The following is a 21159-nucleotide window of genomic DNA, read 5'->3' on the forward strand; positions in this document are numbered from 1 at the left end:
TAAGCTCTTCAAGTTGAGCCTTTAGCTCAATATTTTTTTGCTCCAAAGGTGCTACATAAGAATTAGAGTTAGCAGCACAAACATTATAAATAGGAGAAATAGTGGATTTGTCCTTAGATAAAATATTGCAATTAGGATATAATTTTTCTAAATCCACTAGAGGCATATCATCTAATTTATCAAGCAAAGAAATATTCTTAACTTTGAGATCCCCATAAAGATTAAATAAAGAATTATAGAATTCTTGAAGTTTCCATAAAGATTAAATAAAAGAGTTATGAGATTCTTGAAGTTTTTTATAATTCACATTTAAGGCCTTAAGCTTTTCAATTTTCTCAATGAGAAATTCCGCTTGCCTCTCGAGGCTTTACTCATGACTTTGTATTATGTGCATGAGTTTGATCATTTTAGGCATATCCTTTTTACTCAAAAGATCAAACTCGAGCTCATTACTATCATTAGCACTAGAACTAGCATTAGTATTATTAATCTCACTTACTGATTTTCTTTTACCTTTTTCCATAAGGCATAATGGAGAATCGGTGTGAGGGGATGAGCACCTTGGAGAAGTGGATGCTTCACTTCCAAGTTGAGGACAATCCATGCTATAATGTCCATGTTGGTGACAAATGTAGCTAGTTTGACTTGTCTTTGATCTTCTCTTAGATGAAGCTTTCTTGTTGATTTTAGGCTTTGTCTCTCATAGATTTCTTGCTCGGATTTGTCGATTGGTGAGATGGTTTGCGCGGCAAGACCACTTTGGTCGATGGAGGAAATCATTTGAGGCTCTTCATAATGTGTTATGAAGTTGAGCAGTCCTCAAATGATGCCTCCAAAAGAAGTTATTCTCTATCACATTTGGACTTGTCATATCTTTTTTGAGAGTAGTCCAAATAAGATGAGCGTCCTCAAACGGCATGATCGATTCAACAACATCTATGCTCATAGCATCAAATAAGATATTAGTAGCTTGAGCATTGAGATGTATATATTTCTCTTCCTCTTTGAATGATAGTAAAATGTCACTAGGACGAGAAATACTTATATCTACAAATCACTCTATATGAGGACTCATGGTCCTAAAAATATCAAGCATGCGAGTACTCCAATCAAAATAATTAGAACCATCTAATAGGAGTGGCTTTATGTGCACTAATTTACTAATCGACATCTTTACTCTCCAGGTCGTAAAGCCCGAAAAGAGAGACTTGACTCTGATACCAATTGAAAGGACAATGATGTCGCCTATGAGAGGGGTGAATAGGTATTTTTCCAAAAATTTATCCCATTTTGCCGTTGGTCTAAACTTGCAATGAAAAATAAACTAACAAATTTTTCACAAGTAAAAATCCTAAATATGCTAGGCTCAACTAGTGCAAAATCACCCTAAATAAGTGTGAAAGTTACAATCCTAGGGTGACAAAAATTATTCAATTCTACCATAAGATATGCAAGAAAACATTAATTGAAAAACCCTGAAAGTAATGTTCACGGGATTATCTGAGTTGAGAGCAAATTGTATAGTATCTGGAGTCTCCGAGTTAAATCCGGAACCTTCGGGTTCTGTACAGAATGTGCACAACACAGAAATTAAAGTACGGCTAAAGAGTTATAGCTCAAACCAAATGAAGTCGTGTGTTCCAAGTGATGATTCCAAGTAGATCTACGAAGAACCTACAATCAATTTTACACAAGCAAGTAGATCGAGCAAAATACACAAATATTACACAAGAACACAAGAACAAAGAAACAAGAGAGGAGACACAAAGTTTGTTTCCCGAAGTTCGGACATCTCCTCTAGAGGTTCCTACGTCTCCGTTGAGGGGCTCGGTCACACTTGAGTCGGGTCTCTCTTAACCCTTTTCCCCTCGAAGCTCGATCATATTTGAGCTTGGCTTTCACTCTTGATTTCTTCCCTTGCGTAGGCTAAATCGAAGCCTTCACAAACTTTCCACGGCACACCACAACCTTGGGTGCTCACTGGCGACGTCTTGCCACATAGGAGCTCAAAGCTCCAAGAGTAGCAATCACGATGATGAACTTCTTGTTGATGAACTCGAGTGCTAAGAATGGATTTTAGCTCACTTGCACTCAATCTTCCAATCTCTCAACCTAACTCACTTTTCTTCTCAAATCTCACACTAAAATGGAGTGGGAAGGAGTTTTTTTGGCTCTAAAATATGTTCTCTTTTGTGCCCTTGCAGCAGCTCTAAAAGATGAGGTGAGGGGGGGGGGTATAAATACCTAACCCTAAAAACTAGCCATTACAACACTTTTTTTATTGACTCGGAGTCTCTGGGTCAACCCGAAGTCTCCGGGTAAACTAAAAGGCCCAAACCGAGACTCCATCTGGAACCTTATCTGGAACCCGGAGTATCCGGGTCAACTTGGAGTATCCGAGTTTAGCACAGCTAGCCCTCTAAAAACGGCGATAACTTTTGATCCCAAAATCCAATTTCAACGATTATGGACTCAATGGAAAGCTTATTAAGAGGGCTAAACATTCCAACTGAATTCATGAACCAAAACACATTTGATTAAACTAGCAACACTCCGAAACTCAATTCGCACACTTCCACACTTTCCGCATTAGATTTTAAAAAAGAACTCTCACTTGAGTTTGGTTAGAAATTCTTGAGCACTGAGACATGAATATTAGCTCTACGTTGCATCCCTCTTAATAATGTGGTATACCTATACTCAAATTCAAATATAAAACTCGTTTGAAACACTTTGAGCCTTTGAATACCTTCAAGTACCGCTTCTTTCATTCAAACCTTGAGGGTTGCCAACTTTCATATATTCTTCAATCCTCCATCTCTTCTTGATTCTTCAAATGATTGATGTGAATCATTCATAGCCTCACACGGTCTATTGGCGCAAAGCCTTCACTCGCTCTTCACCACCGTCTTGGTCCTTCAGCGCCGAGTCATTTGCTTGCCCTTCACCATGGATGGTCCATCGCAGTCGAGTCTTGCTTGCCCTTCACCGTCTTGCCACAGAAAACCACTTTGTATTCGACATATTCAAGGAATTCACTTTATCAAATATAGAGTCCTCTCTTGCTCTTCACTCTTGGCATATATGATTTCAATTCAACTTATGCCTTCTTATAGATCCTAACCCCAACTCACTCTCAAATATAAAGCATATGAGTTAGTCCATACAACTTAATTGAAAATTTTATATCTTTAGTTACTTGATCTCCATAAGTAACTTAGCCTTCATACTTCAAACTTCTTCTTTGAGCTTTTTTTTCTTCTCATGAGCATCATTAAGATCTCAATGACTTTGATGCAATTCTTTGAACTTATAGCATTTCTCAATGAATTCATGCTTCATTACTTATGCATCTCCTATGAAATAACTTAATAACAATTATCAACATAATTATTAGTCCATAGATATTGTTATTGACTTACCCGAGCATTACTTAGAGCTCATTCATCTTGATACATATCCCTTCTTCATGCATCACATATGAAACAACCTACTAATAATTCTCAATAACGTTGTTAGTCCATAGGTATTGTTATTAATTACCAAAACCACACATAAGGGCTAGATACACTTTCAAACCTACTTGTTCTTGCGCTGGGTGTACTCTTGTTGTTGGTCAAGTGAAGTAGACAGTGTAGGATGTGTGTGTGTTTTAGTGGAACCTGCTAATGGCTGTGTTCCAAGTGCTTTTGGCATTTTAATTATGGTAGTGTAACTAAATCAAGTGTGTTTTTGTTAAGCAATTGAGGAAAATTATTTGTTATTGTGTGTATCACTGGTTTCTGGAATCATAAAAGGCACAATAAAATTATATGATAGCATGAGTGACAGAAGAGCAATATCAGAACATACACTAATTAGTTCTTGCATTACCATCAAGCATCATCATAGGTTCCCAGATTAGCTCTAAACTTAACAGTACATCACAATACATATTTCAAACATGACAAGACATAGTTCAAACACCACATAGTTCATTTGACCACTTCTGGTTTTTGGGACCTGGCAAAAGAAGTAGCATGACATCTTCTTTTTGAACCTCGTCAGTTCTTCTTCTTGGGTGTTATTTTCTTCACTAGAAGATGGTTGCCAGCAGGAGAAATCTCTATTGCTTGGTTGGCCTACGGGGAAGCTATCATAGATAGCTGCCTTCTAGTGACTGGTCGAGGGCTTGTTTGTGAGAACTCTTCTCCTGCTTGCAACAAGGAAGATTACCTGCAAAATGAACTTGGCATGAGCCATGATCTAAGAGAAAGGAAGAAAACAAGTGAGGAAATACCTCCTGGTTACTGGACCAGGGTTATCTACCGATTGAACTCGGCCAACCTTTGATCTGGGTGAAGTTGGGGCTACTTGAATGCTACTTGTACCCCTTGAATCTTCAGTGCCCTTCTTCCTTCTTGCCTTTCCCTTGTTCTTTGGAGGATTCCTCTTTCTGGCAGTAGACATAATGTGTAAATTAGTTAAGAGTTAATTGGCTATAACTAAGATGGCAAGTTTTTTTTTTTACCTCTTTTTGGTGCCATTCAGGGAGGCACTTTGCATTGGCTTGTTGGTGGCCTAAACCTTGTAAAGGTTGGTTGTGTAGATTGGTCCAATCAACAACACCTTCAGTTACATTGTCACCGACTGTTTCAGTTGCAATATCACCAACAACTTCAGTCTGAACACGGTCAGTAGTAGCAACATTTGGGCCAGTGGTAACACTAGCTTCATCAGAAGTACTCCCTCCGATTGCAAATGTAGGTCGTTTTAGACTTGTGCATAAGGATTAAGAAAATAGATCAAATGACCTTGTTACCCTTTATTTATTCTGCATTGGAAAAGATAACTCATTCATTTGTGAGAGTGGTAGCATTTATTAAACAAGAGCAAGATGGGAACAAAAGAGAAAAAATACATAGAAGTTCGAGAATGACTTATATTTAGAGAATAGTTGAGGAGGCTAAAACGACCTACATTTGCAACCAGAGGGAGTAATAATGATGGCAGGTGCTGCATTGAAGTTGCTACAGCAACCAAATTCCCATTGCAAACACTAATGTCGTAACCAGGTTTATCCACTATCTTAACTTATGTGTATCAAACCTATCCCTGAAATACATCAAGAGAGTCATATCGTTTGAAATTTGGACTGTTGCATTTGTTTTTCTATCATTTCCATAAAAAAAATAGGCTCCTGGCAACTGCTCCAAATGATTTGGCCCTTCAAGTCCTCACACACCCGATTCAGAGTAACTACTCCATTCACCCACCACTCCACATTCTGTCGGACCATTTTCAACACGATCCCATCATCCAGTTTAGCATTATACTCAGACAATCTAACGTTTATACTAAAAGCAACCTCAGGATCAACCCTACGACATCATACACAGACCAAAAACAAATGGAGTTAGAAGCCTAACTCCACAAATGCTTTTGCAGCCTAGCTGCAATGGGGAGCTACAACATGAGGCAAGGGATTGCAACTCACCACGGTAGACACTCGCTAGAAGCCATGATTGAGGTTGAAACCCTAGTTCATCAACCCTTAATAAACAAGCAAAATCTCAGCACCGAGAGAGACAAGGAGAGTATACGCCTCCAGATGAGGGCGAGATCTCACACATGTTCGAAATTCATAGTGGCGTCTCGAGCTGGGGAAGAAGAGCGGCGGATCCGCACCAGGTTGCTGTCGAGCTGAGGAAGAAGACATGTTGTGTTGGTCTAGTTCGAGCAGCTAGGTGAGGCTAGTTTTAGCGTGGCCGATGGGGGCAAATAAGTCCTTTCATGTTGTCCTCCATGTTGGACAGAGAAGGATAATGCCACTGGCTGTTGTCTGGGATAAAAATGACACACGAGAGCTAAAAAGTGGGCCTGAGGTGGCAAATTGATGAAGTTAGCGATTAGGATGACATTTGGAAGTGCGACAATCTTTGTGGTGATAAAAAGTTAATTGCCCAGCATCTCCCACCCCAAGGTATCATCTCCCCCTCCTCCTCCACACTTGGTTTTGGTTAGTTGTTAACAAATAGTCAATGATTTCATGATTGAATGTAGATGCTGCCCTCAAGGATATAGATGGCTAGATAATGTCAATTGTACTGATTTGTGCCAGCCTGCTGTTTGTGGCTTACGTTTCTGAGTAGAACCCTGCAAGGATTTGTGCCATCTGCCACCATACGAAGCTATTCATCGTGTGTTTGTTAGAATGCTTAAGCGAGAATTTTCATATATGTTATTTTTTTACTTTCTAAACTATATAAGACAAACTATAATATTGAGTATTGTTTGTCTCTACGATTTTTTGTTTTCAATTGAAGTAAGAGTTGGTAAATCCTCAGTTTTCAGAATGGCGTTCTCTATTGCTCATCTATCTTGCAAATTGAAAATTGATTTCTTCTTGCAGATAGATTGGTGTTGCCGAAAGGGAGGGACAAGGTCGGTGAATGGTGATGGATCAATATCATACCATATGCTGCTGGTCAATCATTTTTTGACTGATGATTTGATCATCCGAGAAAAAAAGAAAGAAAAGAAAGGGATTATTAATCGCAACATTTTGTGTTTGTTTAGTGAGCAAAAGCCGAGCAATTTATCTGGTCATAGGGCATCCTCTTTATGCTATTCATCCTCTCCTTCTGAGAACAGCAGGGCCTAGCTATCCAGGCATATATTGATTTAATCTTTGTGCTGTAGCTAGCTGCAACTACAACCAAATCAGAACTAAGGCCTATGCAGATAGTAGCAATCTGAACCGTGAATAGTTGTTGTGAGTACTGCTGAGCACTGCTGCTGCCTTTTGCTTCAATATTGCCGATATATTTGCAAGTGCTTCTGTAGTTGTTCTAAATTTTAGTCGTATATTGACAATTACTAGCTGCACATATATTCGTATAGATCAAAATAGAATTTAGAGAAGGTTATTATGCATTGATATTACCGGAAAACCAAATCATAGAGTTGCTTTCAAAATTAAGAGTAAGTTAAAAAACCGTCACAATTAATTCAACTTATCAATTACATCAAATAAAATAGAAAATTAATTTATCCTATCCACCATAATCTCACGGATCTAAACAGAAAATTAGATCATTCTAACTAACCACCTAAATAGAAAATTAAATCATTTCATCAAAAAAACAGAAATGATCTATCCCATCCAAACATTCCCTTTCAACTGTACGCACCCTACATACACGGTACGTGATCACGGTGACGGCTTTCTACATTGTGCTGCCGGAGAAGATATTATTTTGGTTCCTCCTTTCACGTTCGAAAATCAAATCATAGAGTTACTTTTAGAACGAAAATCAAATCATAGAGTTACTTTCAGAATTAAGGAGTAAGTTAAAAAAACTGTCACAATTAATTTAACTTATCAATTATATTTAATAAAAAACTGATTTATCATATCTGCTATAATCTCACTAATTAAAAAAAATTAGATTATTCTACTAACCGTAAAAAAATTAAATCATTTCATCGGAAAACCGAAATGACCCGTCCCATCCAAACTTTTCCTTTTAACTGTACGAGATCACGGCGACGGCTTTCTATATTGTACGGCCCGAGAGGATATTATTTCGTTTCCTCCTTTCGCGTCGGGAAAGCCAACAAACTACTCCACTTCTTCCCGTCGGAGGAAGCGAGGGGGGACTGCGGTCGTGGCGGCGGAGAGAATGGCTGCGGCGAGGGACGAGCACCTGGACGCGCTCCGCGCGCTGATGGCGGTCCACTCGCCGCCGCTCCAAGCGCTCCTCGTCCCCTCCGAGGACGCCCACCAGGTGCGTCCCGTCCCAGCCCGCGCAGATCGGATCCGATCGGGCTCGGCTGGGTTGGGACTAGGGTTTCGTTTGGTCGTGGGGCTGTTTTGATTGGTTTGTTTCTAGTGCTGATAGTGCGTGTGGGTTGTTTTTCGTGTGTGGATGCAGAGCGAGTACGTGTCGGAGCGGGACAAGCGGCGGGAGTTCATCTCCGGGTTCACCGGGAGCGCTGGTGCGTGCCGAATTCGCCCATCCGCCTTTTTAGCTACCGACCGGTTCTGTGATTTTGATGCGTTCATGTTCCTGTCGCAGATTAGTGTTGGGTTTGAGTGATTTTGGTACGATTAGATTAGCTGTTCTGGCCATTGCGCGTTTGCGTTACGTGCTAGGCAGCGGTTGGGCTGTTAAAGTGGTTAGTCAAGACCTGGCATGCTACAACTGCGCCGTGTTGTTATTGTTAAGTTGGCCGTTACGCAATGACGTGCTAGAAATTGGTAGAGCCCTGTGGCCGCATCGATGCTACTGATTTCTGCAGTGTGAATCGACAAGAACACTAGCTTTTTAGTTACACAAATTACTGATTGGGTTAATACGGCACAATTTGTACGAATCGTTAAATAGTCTCAACAAAAAATAAAAAGAAATCCTCTTTAGGTTTAATACGACGTAGTTTGTGCGCAGTTTGCACGATCAATAAATAGTCTCAGCATAAAGTGGTTCTTCTCTATGGTTGGAAAAGTAACATTCAAATTCAAATACTATGAAACCTTTTGACAAATCAAGGATGATTTTATATTTTGTCACTCGACAAGTCAGGATATGACAATTGGTTATTTTTGGCATGATGAGTTAGACCAGTGAAGCAAACCTGAGCATGGGCCATGCATTAAATATATTAGTTGCGTTTACAGTTGAATGCAGATTCATTTATAAACCAAAATCCATCTATGAAAATATGAAGATGCAAATGATGAGCAATGTGGTGTTTTATTAATTATGTAATAATGCTATGATAAATTTTGAAGGTTTTTGTGTTCACTGTCCACAGACAGGGGACCAATATTCAAAGTTGTAATTTTACATGGTAGGCCATTGGTGAAGCATGTTTTCACCATTTGAGTGGCACCTTGATACGGTAATATATTAGATTTGTTATACTAGAAGCATATTATATGCATTTTCATTGCTGATCACTGTGTTTATTGGCTTTCCTTATTGTGGTTCATTGCCTCACATTGATAAACAAAAGTAGATGAGGGTAGTGGGTTCACAACTTTAAGGAAAACTATGTAAATGAAATGCTTTCTTTTTTAAAAAAAAAGTATAACTCACTAAAAATTTTAGATTCATGATCAAACTGGGTTGTTCGAATGTTACCTGAAATGAAGTAAGCATTTCCTCAAGCCTTGAACGAAGACAATAAGCAAAGTATTGATTGATTTGGACTATAATGTAACTGTTTCACAGTCTGTGATTATGACAAGTCCCTAGCCGGACCCAAACATGAATAACTCCTTCAGTTCTTTTTATTGGTTGAGTTCTTAAACAGTCTGTTGGTTGTTGCATTAGTTTCTAAGTTAGTGTGTATGTTAAATTATAAACAGGTTTGGCTCTTATCACTATGAAAGAGGCGTTGCTGTGGACGGATGGACGCTACTTCTTGCAGGCGACACAACAACTGAGCGATTGCTGGAAACTCATGCGCATGGGAGAAGATCCACCAGTTGAAGCTTGGATAGCTGATGTAAGTATTGACATCCTTTCCGGAGCATGTTTTGTAATTTCAGCCTTCTAAGTTCCCACACAAACACTGGTCACAGAGCTTGTACTTGTCCATGGCAATAATTGGGTTATATCTTCGGTTTTGAATTCTGCCACTGGTCACAGAACTTGTACACCGGTCACAAAACTTTTATGGAAACACCACTAGCATATACTTGTTTTTTTGGGTGATGCAGTAAATTTGAATTCCTGTTTCTGGCTGCTTTGGTATATGTGAATTGAAGCGTTCTGACATTGAATTGCTGCCGGTTATTTCTCCCAGAGTTGTCAAAAACATCAAAACTGAAAAACCTTAACTTCATTTCCATCTCATCATCTGCAAACTGAAGTTCAACTAGCTACATGAGGTTTTTCGGTTTGTTGTGAGAGGACTACAATTATCATGACATTTATGAAATTGTTTTGGAGATTTAGTAATTTCTTGTTTTTCTGTATTGAATACTACTACTTCTTCTTAATTTGTAGCATGTATTATTTTGTGCTATCAGAATCTGTCAAATGAAGCTGCTGTTGGAATTGACCCATGGTGCATCTCGGTTGACTCTGCTCAAAGATATGAGCAAGCATTTTCAAAGAAGCACCAGACTCTGTTTCAGCTTTCTTCTGACTTGGTGGATGAAGTATGGAAGGATCGTCCGCCGGTCAAACCTCTGCCTGTAATTGTGCATCCTGTAGAATTTGCAGGGCGTAGTGTATCAGAAAAGATAAAGGAGTTAAGAGAAAAACTAGTACATGAAAAGGCTACTGCCATTGTAATAACTGCTCTTGATGAGGTACAATATATTCTATTGAGTTTGTTTCAGTTTCAAATTTTTTGTGGGAGTTGTGGTGGTTGTAATTTCCTTTGTTTTATAATGGTACTTCAGGTTGCTTGGTTGTACAACATTCGAGGAGGTGATGTGGATTATAGCCCTGTGGTTCATTCTTATGCTATTGTAACCTTGCACAGTGCTTTCTTTTATGTGGATAAGAGAAAAGTAACAGTCGAGGTCAGTTAATTAATTTAGCATATTTTCTTTTTTATTATCCTATTATTAATGTTCAAAGTCATGATTCCTTAGGTTATGTGATTTAATATATACGTTATGTCATTCTTTTATGTCCAGGTCCAGAAGTACATGGCTGGAAATGGTATTGATATAAGAGAGTATGATACGGTTCAGTCGGATGTGAGTTTGCTTGCATCTGGTAAGCTAGAAGGTTCCGCGCAAGGGGAAACAGGTATCAATGAGGTGGAGAGTTCAAAAATTTGGATTGATTCAAGCTCATGTTGCCTTGCACTCTACTCAAAGTTGAGTTCACATCAAGTTTTGATGCTGCAATCACCAATTGCTCTTCCAAAGGCTGTTAAGGTGAATTTAGTTGCTTCTGTCCTTTTCTTGTGCTAGTGCTCTAGACGAAATTATTATGAAAAATCACCTGTAAAATTTTTCAGACTCTAATATGGTATATTATCACTCCTTGAAATCTAGTAAAGTCAGAAAGTTTAAGTAAGCATGGGACTTGCTAGTTTAACCTCAACTTGATAGCTGAATGTGCTAGTTTGAGCTGAATTTGCAAGATGTTTAATTAATTATGAATTATCACAAGTCTGTGATTTCTTGCAAGATTGGAATGATTAGAGAATATGGTGGTGGAAATGAAAAAAATGGAAACATTACTATTGAGCAATATAACCATAATGAGTAAATTCCACAAAACTACAACTATTTGCACCTAACTATCACAAAACTACAACTTTTGGAACGAGTTTCACAAAACTGTTAGCACTTGTGCCCCTAGTAACACAAAACTATATTTTTTGCACAAAACTACAACTATTTTGCGCAAAATAGTTGTAGTTTTGTGCACAAAATGTAGTTTTGTGTTACTAGGGGCACAGGTACTTGTAGTTTTGTGAAACTCGTTCAGGAAGTTGTAGTTTTGTGATAGTTAGGTGCAAACAGTTGTAGTTTTGTGAAATTTACTCAACTATAATTCATTTGGCATGTGGTTTTGTAAAATATTGTATTAATTAAATAGAAACTTCATGCCAATCTGCCAACTAACTACAAATATTGCTCATGGTTTAGTTGTAGATCACAGTTTGGTGAAAAGGATATATTATCAAACTGAACAAATGTTTTATGTCAGTACTGTTTAGGAACTTCCCTGATCATGAAATGTTCTTTAAATTTTTGTCATTTTAATTATTTTCACTGATATATATACGTTGAAAAATTAATGGGCAAATGTGTGTATTGAAGATTGTGTCAATGTCCAAAATGCAACTAAAAAAGAATGAGGGAGTAATAATACTATATGCAATGTAAAATTATTAGAGGTATTCATTCCCACTTTGTTTTGAAAATACAACTTTGAGTTGCAGTTCTATGAGTTTAGACTTTATTAACCACCCCCTTCCAAAAACTGGCGCATATCGATATGTGGTTTGTTCGAAAGCTTCATTGGTGGAAGAATGGAAATACAATATTTGCACCAGAAATGCATCATGTTGAATTTCTTTTTTGTTTCGTACTGTGTTTTTTTGGTATCGAGTATTTATGTTTTGCAGAATTAGCTTATGAAATTGCAAGTTTTGGAATTTAGCATTTCGCTTCCCTAATTTTTTTAATTTTTCTGCAATGATGTTATAGAATCCTGTAGAGCTGGATGGATTGAGGAAAGCACATATTCGAGATGGTGCGGCTGTTGTGCAATACCTTGCCTGGCTGGATAATCAGGTCAGTATTGATTAATTTCTCATACTAATATATGGCTGCACTTGGACTTGCATTACGTAGATACCTGAAAATGTTTTGCATGTGTGCTCATTTCTTGTAGTGCCAGCTTTTTTTGCATCCTTAAAGGTGCTCATGCGGTTTGCTGATTCTGCAAGCTTGCTAATTATCCTCTGTAACGTGATAGTTGCTGTTCACAACTTGGTCTGATGTTTATTTTTTCCCAACTAATCCAGATGCAGGAGAAGTACGGAGCTTCTGGTTACTTCAGTGAGGCCAAAGGATCACATAAAAAAGAGCATTTGTGAGTCTACACAATTGTTGTACTGCTAGTTTGTTTTGGTCATCATATGATCTGTCTATCATTGGTACAAATTTGAAATTACACGTCATTAAACATGGAAGGAGCTTTATTTTGTTGTTAGATGATATGGCTTGAGGGTTAGGTTAGGCAGATGGAGACTCAGCTGGACTTGTTCCAGCCGAACAGGAGACTCTGATCATCCAATTAGATGGTCCTGAACACCAGGATAATGAGACCTGTTTGTATAGATTATAGAGCTGGTCCTAACACTTGGAATTAATTTAATCTCTTATCTTGCTAACAAAATCTTAACTCTAACAAACTCAATAACTTGATAACTATAAGCAACTTAACAAAATAATATTAAGAGATAAAGGCATGTGTCTAAGATTGAGCTGGTGGAGAGTAGGCTGAGTGTTATGGGCGAGAGTTAAGTATTAGATAAATTAGGAAGGAAATAAATTAGAGTTCAGCTGAGATAAGTTAGGAAATAAATTAGTTTTGATTGGAAAGCGTTGGATTCAGTCTAGATATTAGGAAGGAGATAAATTAGAGTTGAATTTGGTTTAATAGTTAGTTGGATTAGGATTGGGACTCTGTTAGTTGGCCGGCTATATATAGTTAACAATAGCTGTGTATTAGGGATCAAGCAAGCAAGAAGAATTAATCTAGTCTCATCTAATATTCTAAGTCTCTCTCTCTATAGTCTAATCTCATCCCTAGCAGCTGACGCCGCCCGGTTATCCTCCCGGTGGATGTTTATCCCCGTTATGATCTTCGGACCATAACACTGATGCTGGCGCGGGAACGCTGCTGCTGCTGCCCCTGGCCCACCTCTTGTGAGTGTAGGTCTTGCCTGCAAACAAACGCATCCACAATATTATATTAGAGCTGTTAGCAACCGTTTGATAATGGTCTGCACTAGGAATTTATTTTAGAACAGCCTGCATCATATGCAGGACTGTATGTGCCTAAGTGAATTTAGCTAATCCTTCTCTTGACTAAGGAATGTTGTGAATATTTCTTGTTCCATGATGATTTTGGAGAGTATTGTCAGATTTTCGGTAATCAGAATGTAGTACCTTGTTCAAATATCTTCATTCCTGCATCTTAGCACTGCCTACCTCCACCTTAAATTAAAAGGGGCCTACAGAATAAAGGAAAAATACAGATAAGTGATGACATGCTTACCGTAAACATAATTTCATAGAAAAACTATCTTCATCTGTATTTTCAGATACCTGACCGAAGTTGCCGTGTTTTCTTCTTACCATGCTGATCGCCTGATTAAGCCCCATGCTTTTACGACACGTACCCCGTGTGCGGTTATTTGCTATTTGTCCCTTCTTTCTCATTGAAGCTGCTCAGTTGCTCACTATTCCTTTTTTTATGAGCTTTGCATTTTAATTATAAACCATCTCAATTTTCTTGTTTGTGCAACCTTCTAAAAAATGCTTGTTTAGAAGACTCTATTGTAGATTTCCTTTATTGTGTGTCTCCAGTCTAAATTTGATTGTTTTAATCTCTTTTCTGTTCAGGGAAACCAAACTTACCGAGGTTTCTGTGAGTGATAAACTTGAAGGCTTTCGTGCAACAAAAGAGGTATACTGCAGCAACATCACCTTTTCAACCTCATTGCAGTAAATGGCTAGATATTTGATTTAAATCTCATCATCTGCTATTGTTGCTGTTATTAGCCTCAACTTTGGAACTTGGAAGTGAGCCCAGCAAGTATCACTTCTAGTATTTACAAAGTTTGCTAACAAACCAAGTTCCTTGTTATTGTTTTGGACACAGTTTAAGGGGCTCTTGATATTCTTTGGAACTTCTGTAAATCATGTCTTAAAGCCAAGCCCCCAGTTACTTTAGCTGTATCTGTTCAGAGTTAACTATAAATTGTGAAAAGTACTTTTTATTGGCTTTATTTGCCTTCGGTAACTTGGATAACAATGTTTACTAGTAAACTAGTGAAGCATGACGATTGAGCTTTGTTTTAAAACATCTTTACTTATGATGTTGTTGGATGACTATCTATCTAAAATGCATTGTTTCCCTAATAGCAATTTGCATTCAGTCTCTTGATATACTGCAACTTGTGACCAGTTATGATATTTCTGCAGCACTTTAAAGGATTGAGTTTTCCTACAATTTCATCTGTGGGACCAAATGCAGCAATTATTCACTACAAACCCGAAACAAGCACGTGTTCAGAACTGGATGCTGATAAAATCTATCTTTGTGACTCTGGGGCACAGGTTAAGTATATTTCAGTCTTGAATCTTCTGACTTATGTTAGGCAATCTCTTAGAATATACTGACTTACTTCATTATGGTGTACATATAGTACCTGGATGGTACAACAGACATTACAAGAACTGTACATTTTGGTAAACCCTCGGAGCATGAGAAGTCATGCTACACAGCAGTAAGTGCTACTTTTTGGTACAATTTTTTATTTAGAATTCAGAATTGTTGTCTTTTTTTCCGAGTCAAAGAATTGTTGCTGTGTCATCCTGCACTTATTTTCGAAAAGCTTTTTTCCATAGTTACATGAATCGATATGTTTCCATATATTGTAATAGTTGTATTGTTCTTTCACGAAACCATCTGTTTCTGATGCGACTGATAAATGCCAATGTAATGGTTTTAAGTACTATATCACTTTTTCTCACTTACCGAATGCCTCTCAATATTCTGGTGTTTAAACAACTGTTAGCAATCTTTTTATGTATTTTTCATTTGATTTTCCTATAGTACAAAAAACTTAATCATGAATGCATGCATTTATCAAAACTCATGTTAGAATTATTTCAACAGTACTTTTGATTCTCAAGAGATGTTTTTTACTTTGCTCCCCGTAGTTGATCAATTTCTAATACTGGATTGGTTCACATTGAAAATAGGTCTTGAAAGGCCACATCGCACTAGACGTCGTTGTATTTCCTAATGGGACGACAGGTGACTATTTTTTTTTTGTCTAATCATATCTATGTACAAAACTGTTCTGCAAAGTTGTTACAGAGAAACATGATATTCCACCATTTTGAACCATGCCTGAACGTTGCCTTGGGTTACAAACATTACCCTAGGGTTGGTGTTCGAGTAAAATGGGCCCTTAGATTGAATTCATTTTTCTCACAAATAAGTTGATTAGCTTCAAGACAGGCCTTGCGTGAAGCTTGTACCATTTGTCCCTCTAATACAAGTTAGGTTTAAGGAAGTCTGAAGTAAGGTTTATTTGTGGACACTCAAATAAAATAAAAAAAACTCGACCACGGGGAGAAGATATCCCCTTGGCTCCCTCTTAAAGGAGGGGAGTACCGAATCCTGGCTGGCCAGACAACTCGTTGAAACCAGTGTTCTCAGGGAGGTACCCACTTTTTGTGAGCACCTGGGTTCAAGCCTGGGTGGGCGGCTCAACTGGAGGCTCTACCAACTGAGTATCATTCGGTTCTCTGGATGCTCAAATATGCCTTGATATTTACATGGTGTCATTGTGACAAGACAACCATTGAACACATGATCGAATATGCGTAAGCATAGCCATTGAAGTTGCCAGTCAAGTAGTTAGCAGTAAACAATTGGCTGCTAGGGAGAAATCTTACACTACAGAGTGCTGCAAAAGACGGACTTTAGAAAGTTGTTTTGTATCATATACTTCTAGCACCAATGTATGTGCAATAACTTCCTTTTATAGGATATTTTTCAAGAAAAGTCATAGCCGTCTACTCTGAAATGTGATGGAATTATTTACTTAAGTAATTTTATACTGAACCTCAATAATACTTGTAGGGCATGCTCTTGATATTCTTTCGCGAGCTCCACTGTGGAAAGAGGGTCTTGACTATCGGCATGGTACAGGCCATGGAATTGGATCTTATTTGAATGTCCATGAAGGTCTGAATGAGTGGTTTGCCTTATTCTATCTTAGTTCATCTAATTGTATGACTACCCTGAAATGATGAAGCTGTTCATTTCTTGTTTTTGAACCAGGTCCTCATCTAATTAGTTTCAGACCTTCTGCTCGAAATGTACCATTGCAAGCATCAATGACTGTAACCGATGGTCAGTAAATATCCAACTTCAAATTGTTTAGTCAGAATTATTTGAACTATTTACAGTTTGATGTCAAGTTTTTACTGTACATCAATGTTAATCTTCTTCTCAAAGATTCTCAGGGAATTCATAATTGAATAATCTTTTCTTGTAGAGCCTGGTTATTATGAAGATGGGAGCTTTGGTATAAGGTTGGAGAATGTTCTTATTTGCAAAGAGGCCAGTGCTAAATTTAATTTTGGAGATAAGGGTTATTTGGCATTTGAACATATTACATGGGTAAGCATTGCTTGTTTTATTTATATATTCTTTTGGTGTTACAGTTGCTTCTGACTGTATTCAGGTCATCAATGGTGTTTGGTTATTATTATGATCTTATTATCCATGTGGCTTTGTTAGTAGTTCTCTAACAGCACCTTATATTCTCCTTAAATTAGTCTTCTGTCTCAGTTCAGACTAGATCTGATGAAGTTTACACATTAATGGATACGTAGCTTTCCTAAGGTTCAGGGTTGACTAGAAACCATACATCTTCGATCTGTGTATGGAAAAAATCCACTTATCTCCCCTTAAGTATCATGGAATTCCAATTAATCCTTTAGACCCTACTTGAAACAAAGTTGAAGAATTTTGCCTCATATCATGTAGAGAAATTTCCAATTTGTTGCTTTGGAACAAAGGTACATACTATGAAATTCCCATGGAATGGATGTATCTCCAGAGGAAATTTGGAGGAAATCCAATGTGAGGTTAGATCTCCTGGAAAGTTTCCTTTGTGTATCTCTCTCTCCAAATCGTACACTATTTCTATGTGAAGCGTCCAAACTGCTCACTTCAATAATTTCTGTGTTCTAAGTATTCCCCAAGGATTTGACAAACATGGTATCCCAGCGTCCCAAACAGGCTGCTAACATTTTTTGGCATACCCGACCGCCTTATGGTGCATTATGAGCTCACTTTACCCCTTATTCATGATGGTGCATTATCAGCTCACTGTACCCCTTAACCCGGTTTTGCTAGGGTGTACTTTGTTGTCGTGCTTGTTTACCACCCTTAGTTTGTTGTTTTAAATGTGATAAATATCTAAGCTATATGATTACGCGTATGACTGGTATTCAGCAAAATGAATGGGGATCCATGTACGTAAGGATCGAGGCCTTGAAGTGGAGCTTAAATTAGCTCATTCGTTTGGAACTTAGTGGGTTCATGAGATTTCTGTGTTCCATACAAAATGATGTATTCATCTGTTCGGTAATACTATCATGTGATGCATCTTTTGTTTGCTCGTGTATTGATGAATCCCTCCTGTTGTGCAGGCTCCATACCAGACCAAACTTTTAGACACGAAGCTGCTGACCCCTGCGGAGATCGAATGGGTAAACTCGTACCACTCCGACTGCCGGAAAATCTTGGAACCTCATCTGAACGAGCAGGAGAAGGAATGGCTGAGGAAAGCCACCGAGCCCATCGCTGTGAGCTGCTAAGCCTGTTCTTCGGGTTACACGTCGCAAGGGTGAACCATTGCATCCATTCAGCCTCGCTGCGCTGAACCGCGCTTCTGTGGCATGCCATGCGTAGATGGATTGGCTAAGTGAGTCGCAGCGAAGGGACAGTATAGCTAATTCTTTACGTTATCGTTGCTGCTGCGAAGTAGGATGCGTGGTTGGAAATAAAAATAAGCACTGAATTCTTCTTTCATATGAACAAATGAAGTTGGCTGTACAGTTGCTGGATTTGCTTGAAATGAAACCTTATTGCAGTAATGCGTTTTCACGCATGCCCTCAGATTTTTGGCCCACAAAGGGTGCTGACACGGGTTTACGCTTCCAACTTTGTGGAATTATATATATATACACACGGCGAGACTATTCTGTGTTTATGTGTAATTGCTATTCGCACTACATATATTCCTCAGTTATAACTCGAAACACTGTGAGTTATAATTTGTTAGGTAAAACAGTTACAACTTTCACGTCCATAAATAAATAATTGTAACATGAGAAGCTAACGCTATAAGTTACAACTTGTTATTCGTACTGTGCATATCTCTCAGTTATAACCCAAAATACTATGAGTTACAACTTGTTAGGTAGATCAATTACAACTTCACATCCAGAAATATATAATTGCAATACGAGAAGCTAACATAGTAAGTTACAACTTGTTATTCGCACTACGCACATACCCCATTACAACTCGAAACACAATGAGTTACAACTTGTTAGGTAGACCAGTTACAACTTCATATCCATAAATACATAATTACAACACGAGAAGCTAACACTGTGAGTTACAACTTGTTATTCGCACTGCGCACATCCCCAGTTACAACCCGAAACACTGTGAGTTATAACTTATGAGGTGTGCGCAGACATGAACTACAGCGAACATACCTGCAGAATATATATATATATATATATATATATATATATATATATATATAATTAAATATTTGCAGGATTATACGTCTATTTTAAGAAACGGCAGGAATAGATTATCGTTGTCTGATCGTTGGGCAAGATTAAGATTTCACCACAGGTAAGATCTTGTGCAGTCTCATGGTTAGAGCATATTAAATAGTTTTTCTAAAGATCTAGTTTATTTAGTGGGTGAGAATTTAATCACATTCGCTGAACGAGTGAGGTTGTTGTCACTGCGATGTCCATGGGTCCATCTAAAAGGTATTGCTCAAATAGTGAGATTTTTTATATAAAATTTGGTCGGTGTGGCCATGCCGAAGTTAGTGTCCTATTTGGTTTGAACTCAGCTGAGAGGGGGGGGAGGAGAGGAGGGAAAAATTTACAACGAAGTCCTGTCAAAATAAAAAGGTATGTTTTTTCTCTATTTTTTTACAAACCCGGTAGGATATCTATTAGATGTATGTTATAATGTAGATCTATGTTTATAATTAAGGTTAGACATAGTTTAGCAATTACATCATGTTTGTATGTATATTTTGGTAATTAGATATAGTATTTAGACATATATTATGTATTAGATGTAGGATTTAGATATAGTGTAGGCATAAGTGATGTAGTAGATGTAGGATTGGGAGATGTTTGATGTAGCGATCTAGAAATATTTTGTTGCTGTATAGAATATATGTTGGGTCATATTTGTAATTAATTTTTCATTGTAGATGTAGTTTTACATAATTATTTATGTTCTATTGTAAGAATGTTCGGGTTTTTTTGTCGGTGGTTGTCATTTAAATCGGATCAGTAGCAGTTTAGGATTTTTTATGGGGACAGTAAAATATTGTATGGTCCAGAATGAGTAGTACTATCCGTATTTCAGTTAATACATAAGAGTATCTCCATATCTATGGATAAAAGTGTTGGATACTTGTAGCTTGGTTTCAAAATAGACCACGAGGTTCAAGAGTTGACCATTAATATTGTGGTCAACCCAGTGAGAGATGGTGTGTACTAGGAGGTTTACCTACTCAAGAAAAATGAAGTGTGGAAGATGTACTGCAAGATGTGCACATAGGTTAGTCCCCTATGTTACTTGTGCAATGCAAGAATAAGAATGGCGACCGTCCATGACGAGCAAGTGAGCTCTCACAAGGACATGGTCGGAGCTTTCGCCCTACTCTACCACCACGTGTTCAGCTTCATCAAGCGCATGGCGCTCAAGTGTGTCATGTATCTCGGCATCCTTAACGCCATGCACCGCCGCGAGGGTGCGACCACACTGGCTGACATCGCCGCCGACACAGGGGTGCATGTGTCCAGGCTCCCCGACCTCCGGTGCCTAATGAAGCTGCTAACCATGTCGGGCCTATTCGGCGTCGCCACCGCCGCGGATGGTGATGCCTTGTACATGCTCACCACGGCATCCAGCCTCATCGTCGGACTGCGTGGTTGGTCCAACATTGTGCGCTTCAAGGCCGCCCTGTCCCCGTCTCCCTGTTCTTCGACATGCTCGCGTGGCTCAGGATCGCGCCAGCGTTGGACGCCCCGAAGTCGCTCTTCGAGCTGACGCACGGCCACTCTAGGTGGGACCCGGCAAATGCAGACGACGACACGATGAATGACGTGGCGTTCGCCAATAGCCAGCTCCTGATCGAAGCCATCCTTAGCAACCACAGAGACATCTTCCGTGGACTGACCTCACTCGTCGATGTCGGTGGGGGCCATGGCTAGTTCGCAAAGGCCATCGCAACAGCGTTCCCGCGCATCAAGTGCACCTTGATGGATCTGCCCCACATCATCACTGACGCCCTCGTCACTGATGGCATGGTGACGTTCATCGCCGTCTGCGTGTCATGGTTAATTGCACTCAAAGACTGTCATGTTATTGTATAACGGTCTACGTCTCGATATGTGATGCTTGATATTATCATGTAATTCATTGCTAGATATTAGGTGTTGTAGATTAGTATATGCTCATGGAACCTTCGAGCATGATGACTATAAGGGCAGGAAGTTTGGTGATGGAGAGCACTATAGGAAGATTCATACTATGTCACAGTTAATCTGATTATGTGTGATACTTTTTATGTTCCTGTTATACTATTATTTTATATTTTATATGTGGTTGATAT

General features: G+C 38.7%; 1 protein-coding gene and 1 pseudogene across 1 annotated transcript; both read left to right on the forward strand.

The window, feature by feature from the left end:
• The first annotated feature begins 7558 nt into the window (after positions 1-7558).
• LOC133900128 (aminopeptidase P1-like) lies at positions 7559-18381 on the forward strand. The gene is made up of 16 exons (XM_062341260.1): positions 7559-7769; positions 7917-7980; positions 9353-9492; positions 10019-10303; positions 10397-10519; positions 10637-10882; positions 12167-12253; positions 12487-12554; positions 14093-14156; positions 14675-14809; positions 14899-14979; positions 15458-15512; positions 16347-16451; positions 16548-16619; positions 16765-16889; positions 17927-18381. The coding sequence occupies exons 1-16, from the start codon at positions 7665-7667 to the stop codon at positions 18092-18094; spliced, it is 1923 nt and encodes a 640-aa protein (XP_062197244.1). The 5' UTR covers positions 7559-7664; the 3' UTR covers positions 18095-18381.
• A 1760-nt stretch (positions 18382-20141) lies between these two features.
• Positions 20142-20920, forward strand: LOC133900152 (acetylserotonin O-methyltransferase 3-like; annotated as a pseudogene).
• Positions 20921-21159: the final 239 nt, after the last annotated feature.

Source organism: Phragmites australis, chromosome 19, assembly GCF_958298935.1.
Source record: "Phragmites australis chromosome 19, lpPhrAust1.1, whole genome shotgun sequence".
Taxonomy (NCBI): domain Eukaryota; kingdom Viridiplantae; phylum Streptophyta; class Magnoliopsida; order Poales; family Poaceae; genus Phragmites; species Phragmites australis.

Excerpts from the sequence above, each read along its gene's own strand:
- LOC133900128 (XM_062341260.1), top strand. The coding sequence starts at position 7,665 with ATGGCTGCGGCGAGGGACGAGCACCTGGACGCGCTCCGCGCGCTGATG. Across the intron at positions 12,555-14,092 it reads TCACATAAAAAAGAGCATTT|GGAAACCAAACTTACCGAGG; the intron begins GTGAGTCTACAC and ends TTTTCTGTTCAG. Across the intron at positions 15,513-16,346 it reads ATTTCCTAATGGGACGACAG|GGCATGCTCTTGATATTCTT; the intron begins GTGACTATTTTT and ends TAATACTTGTAG.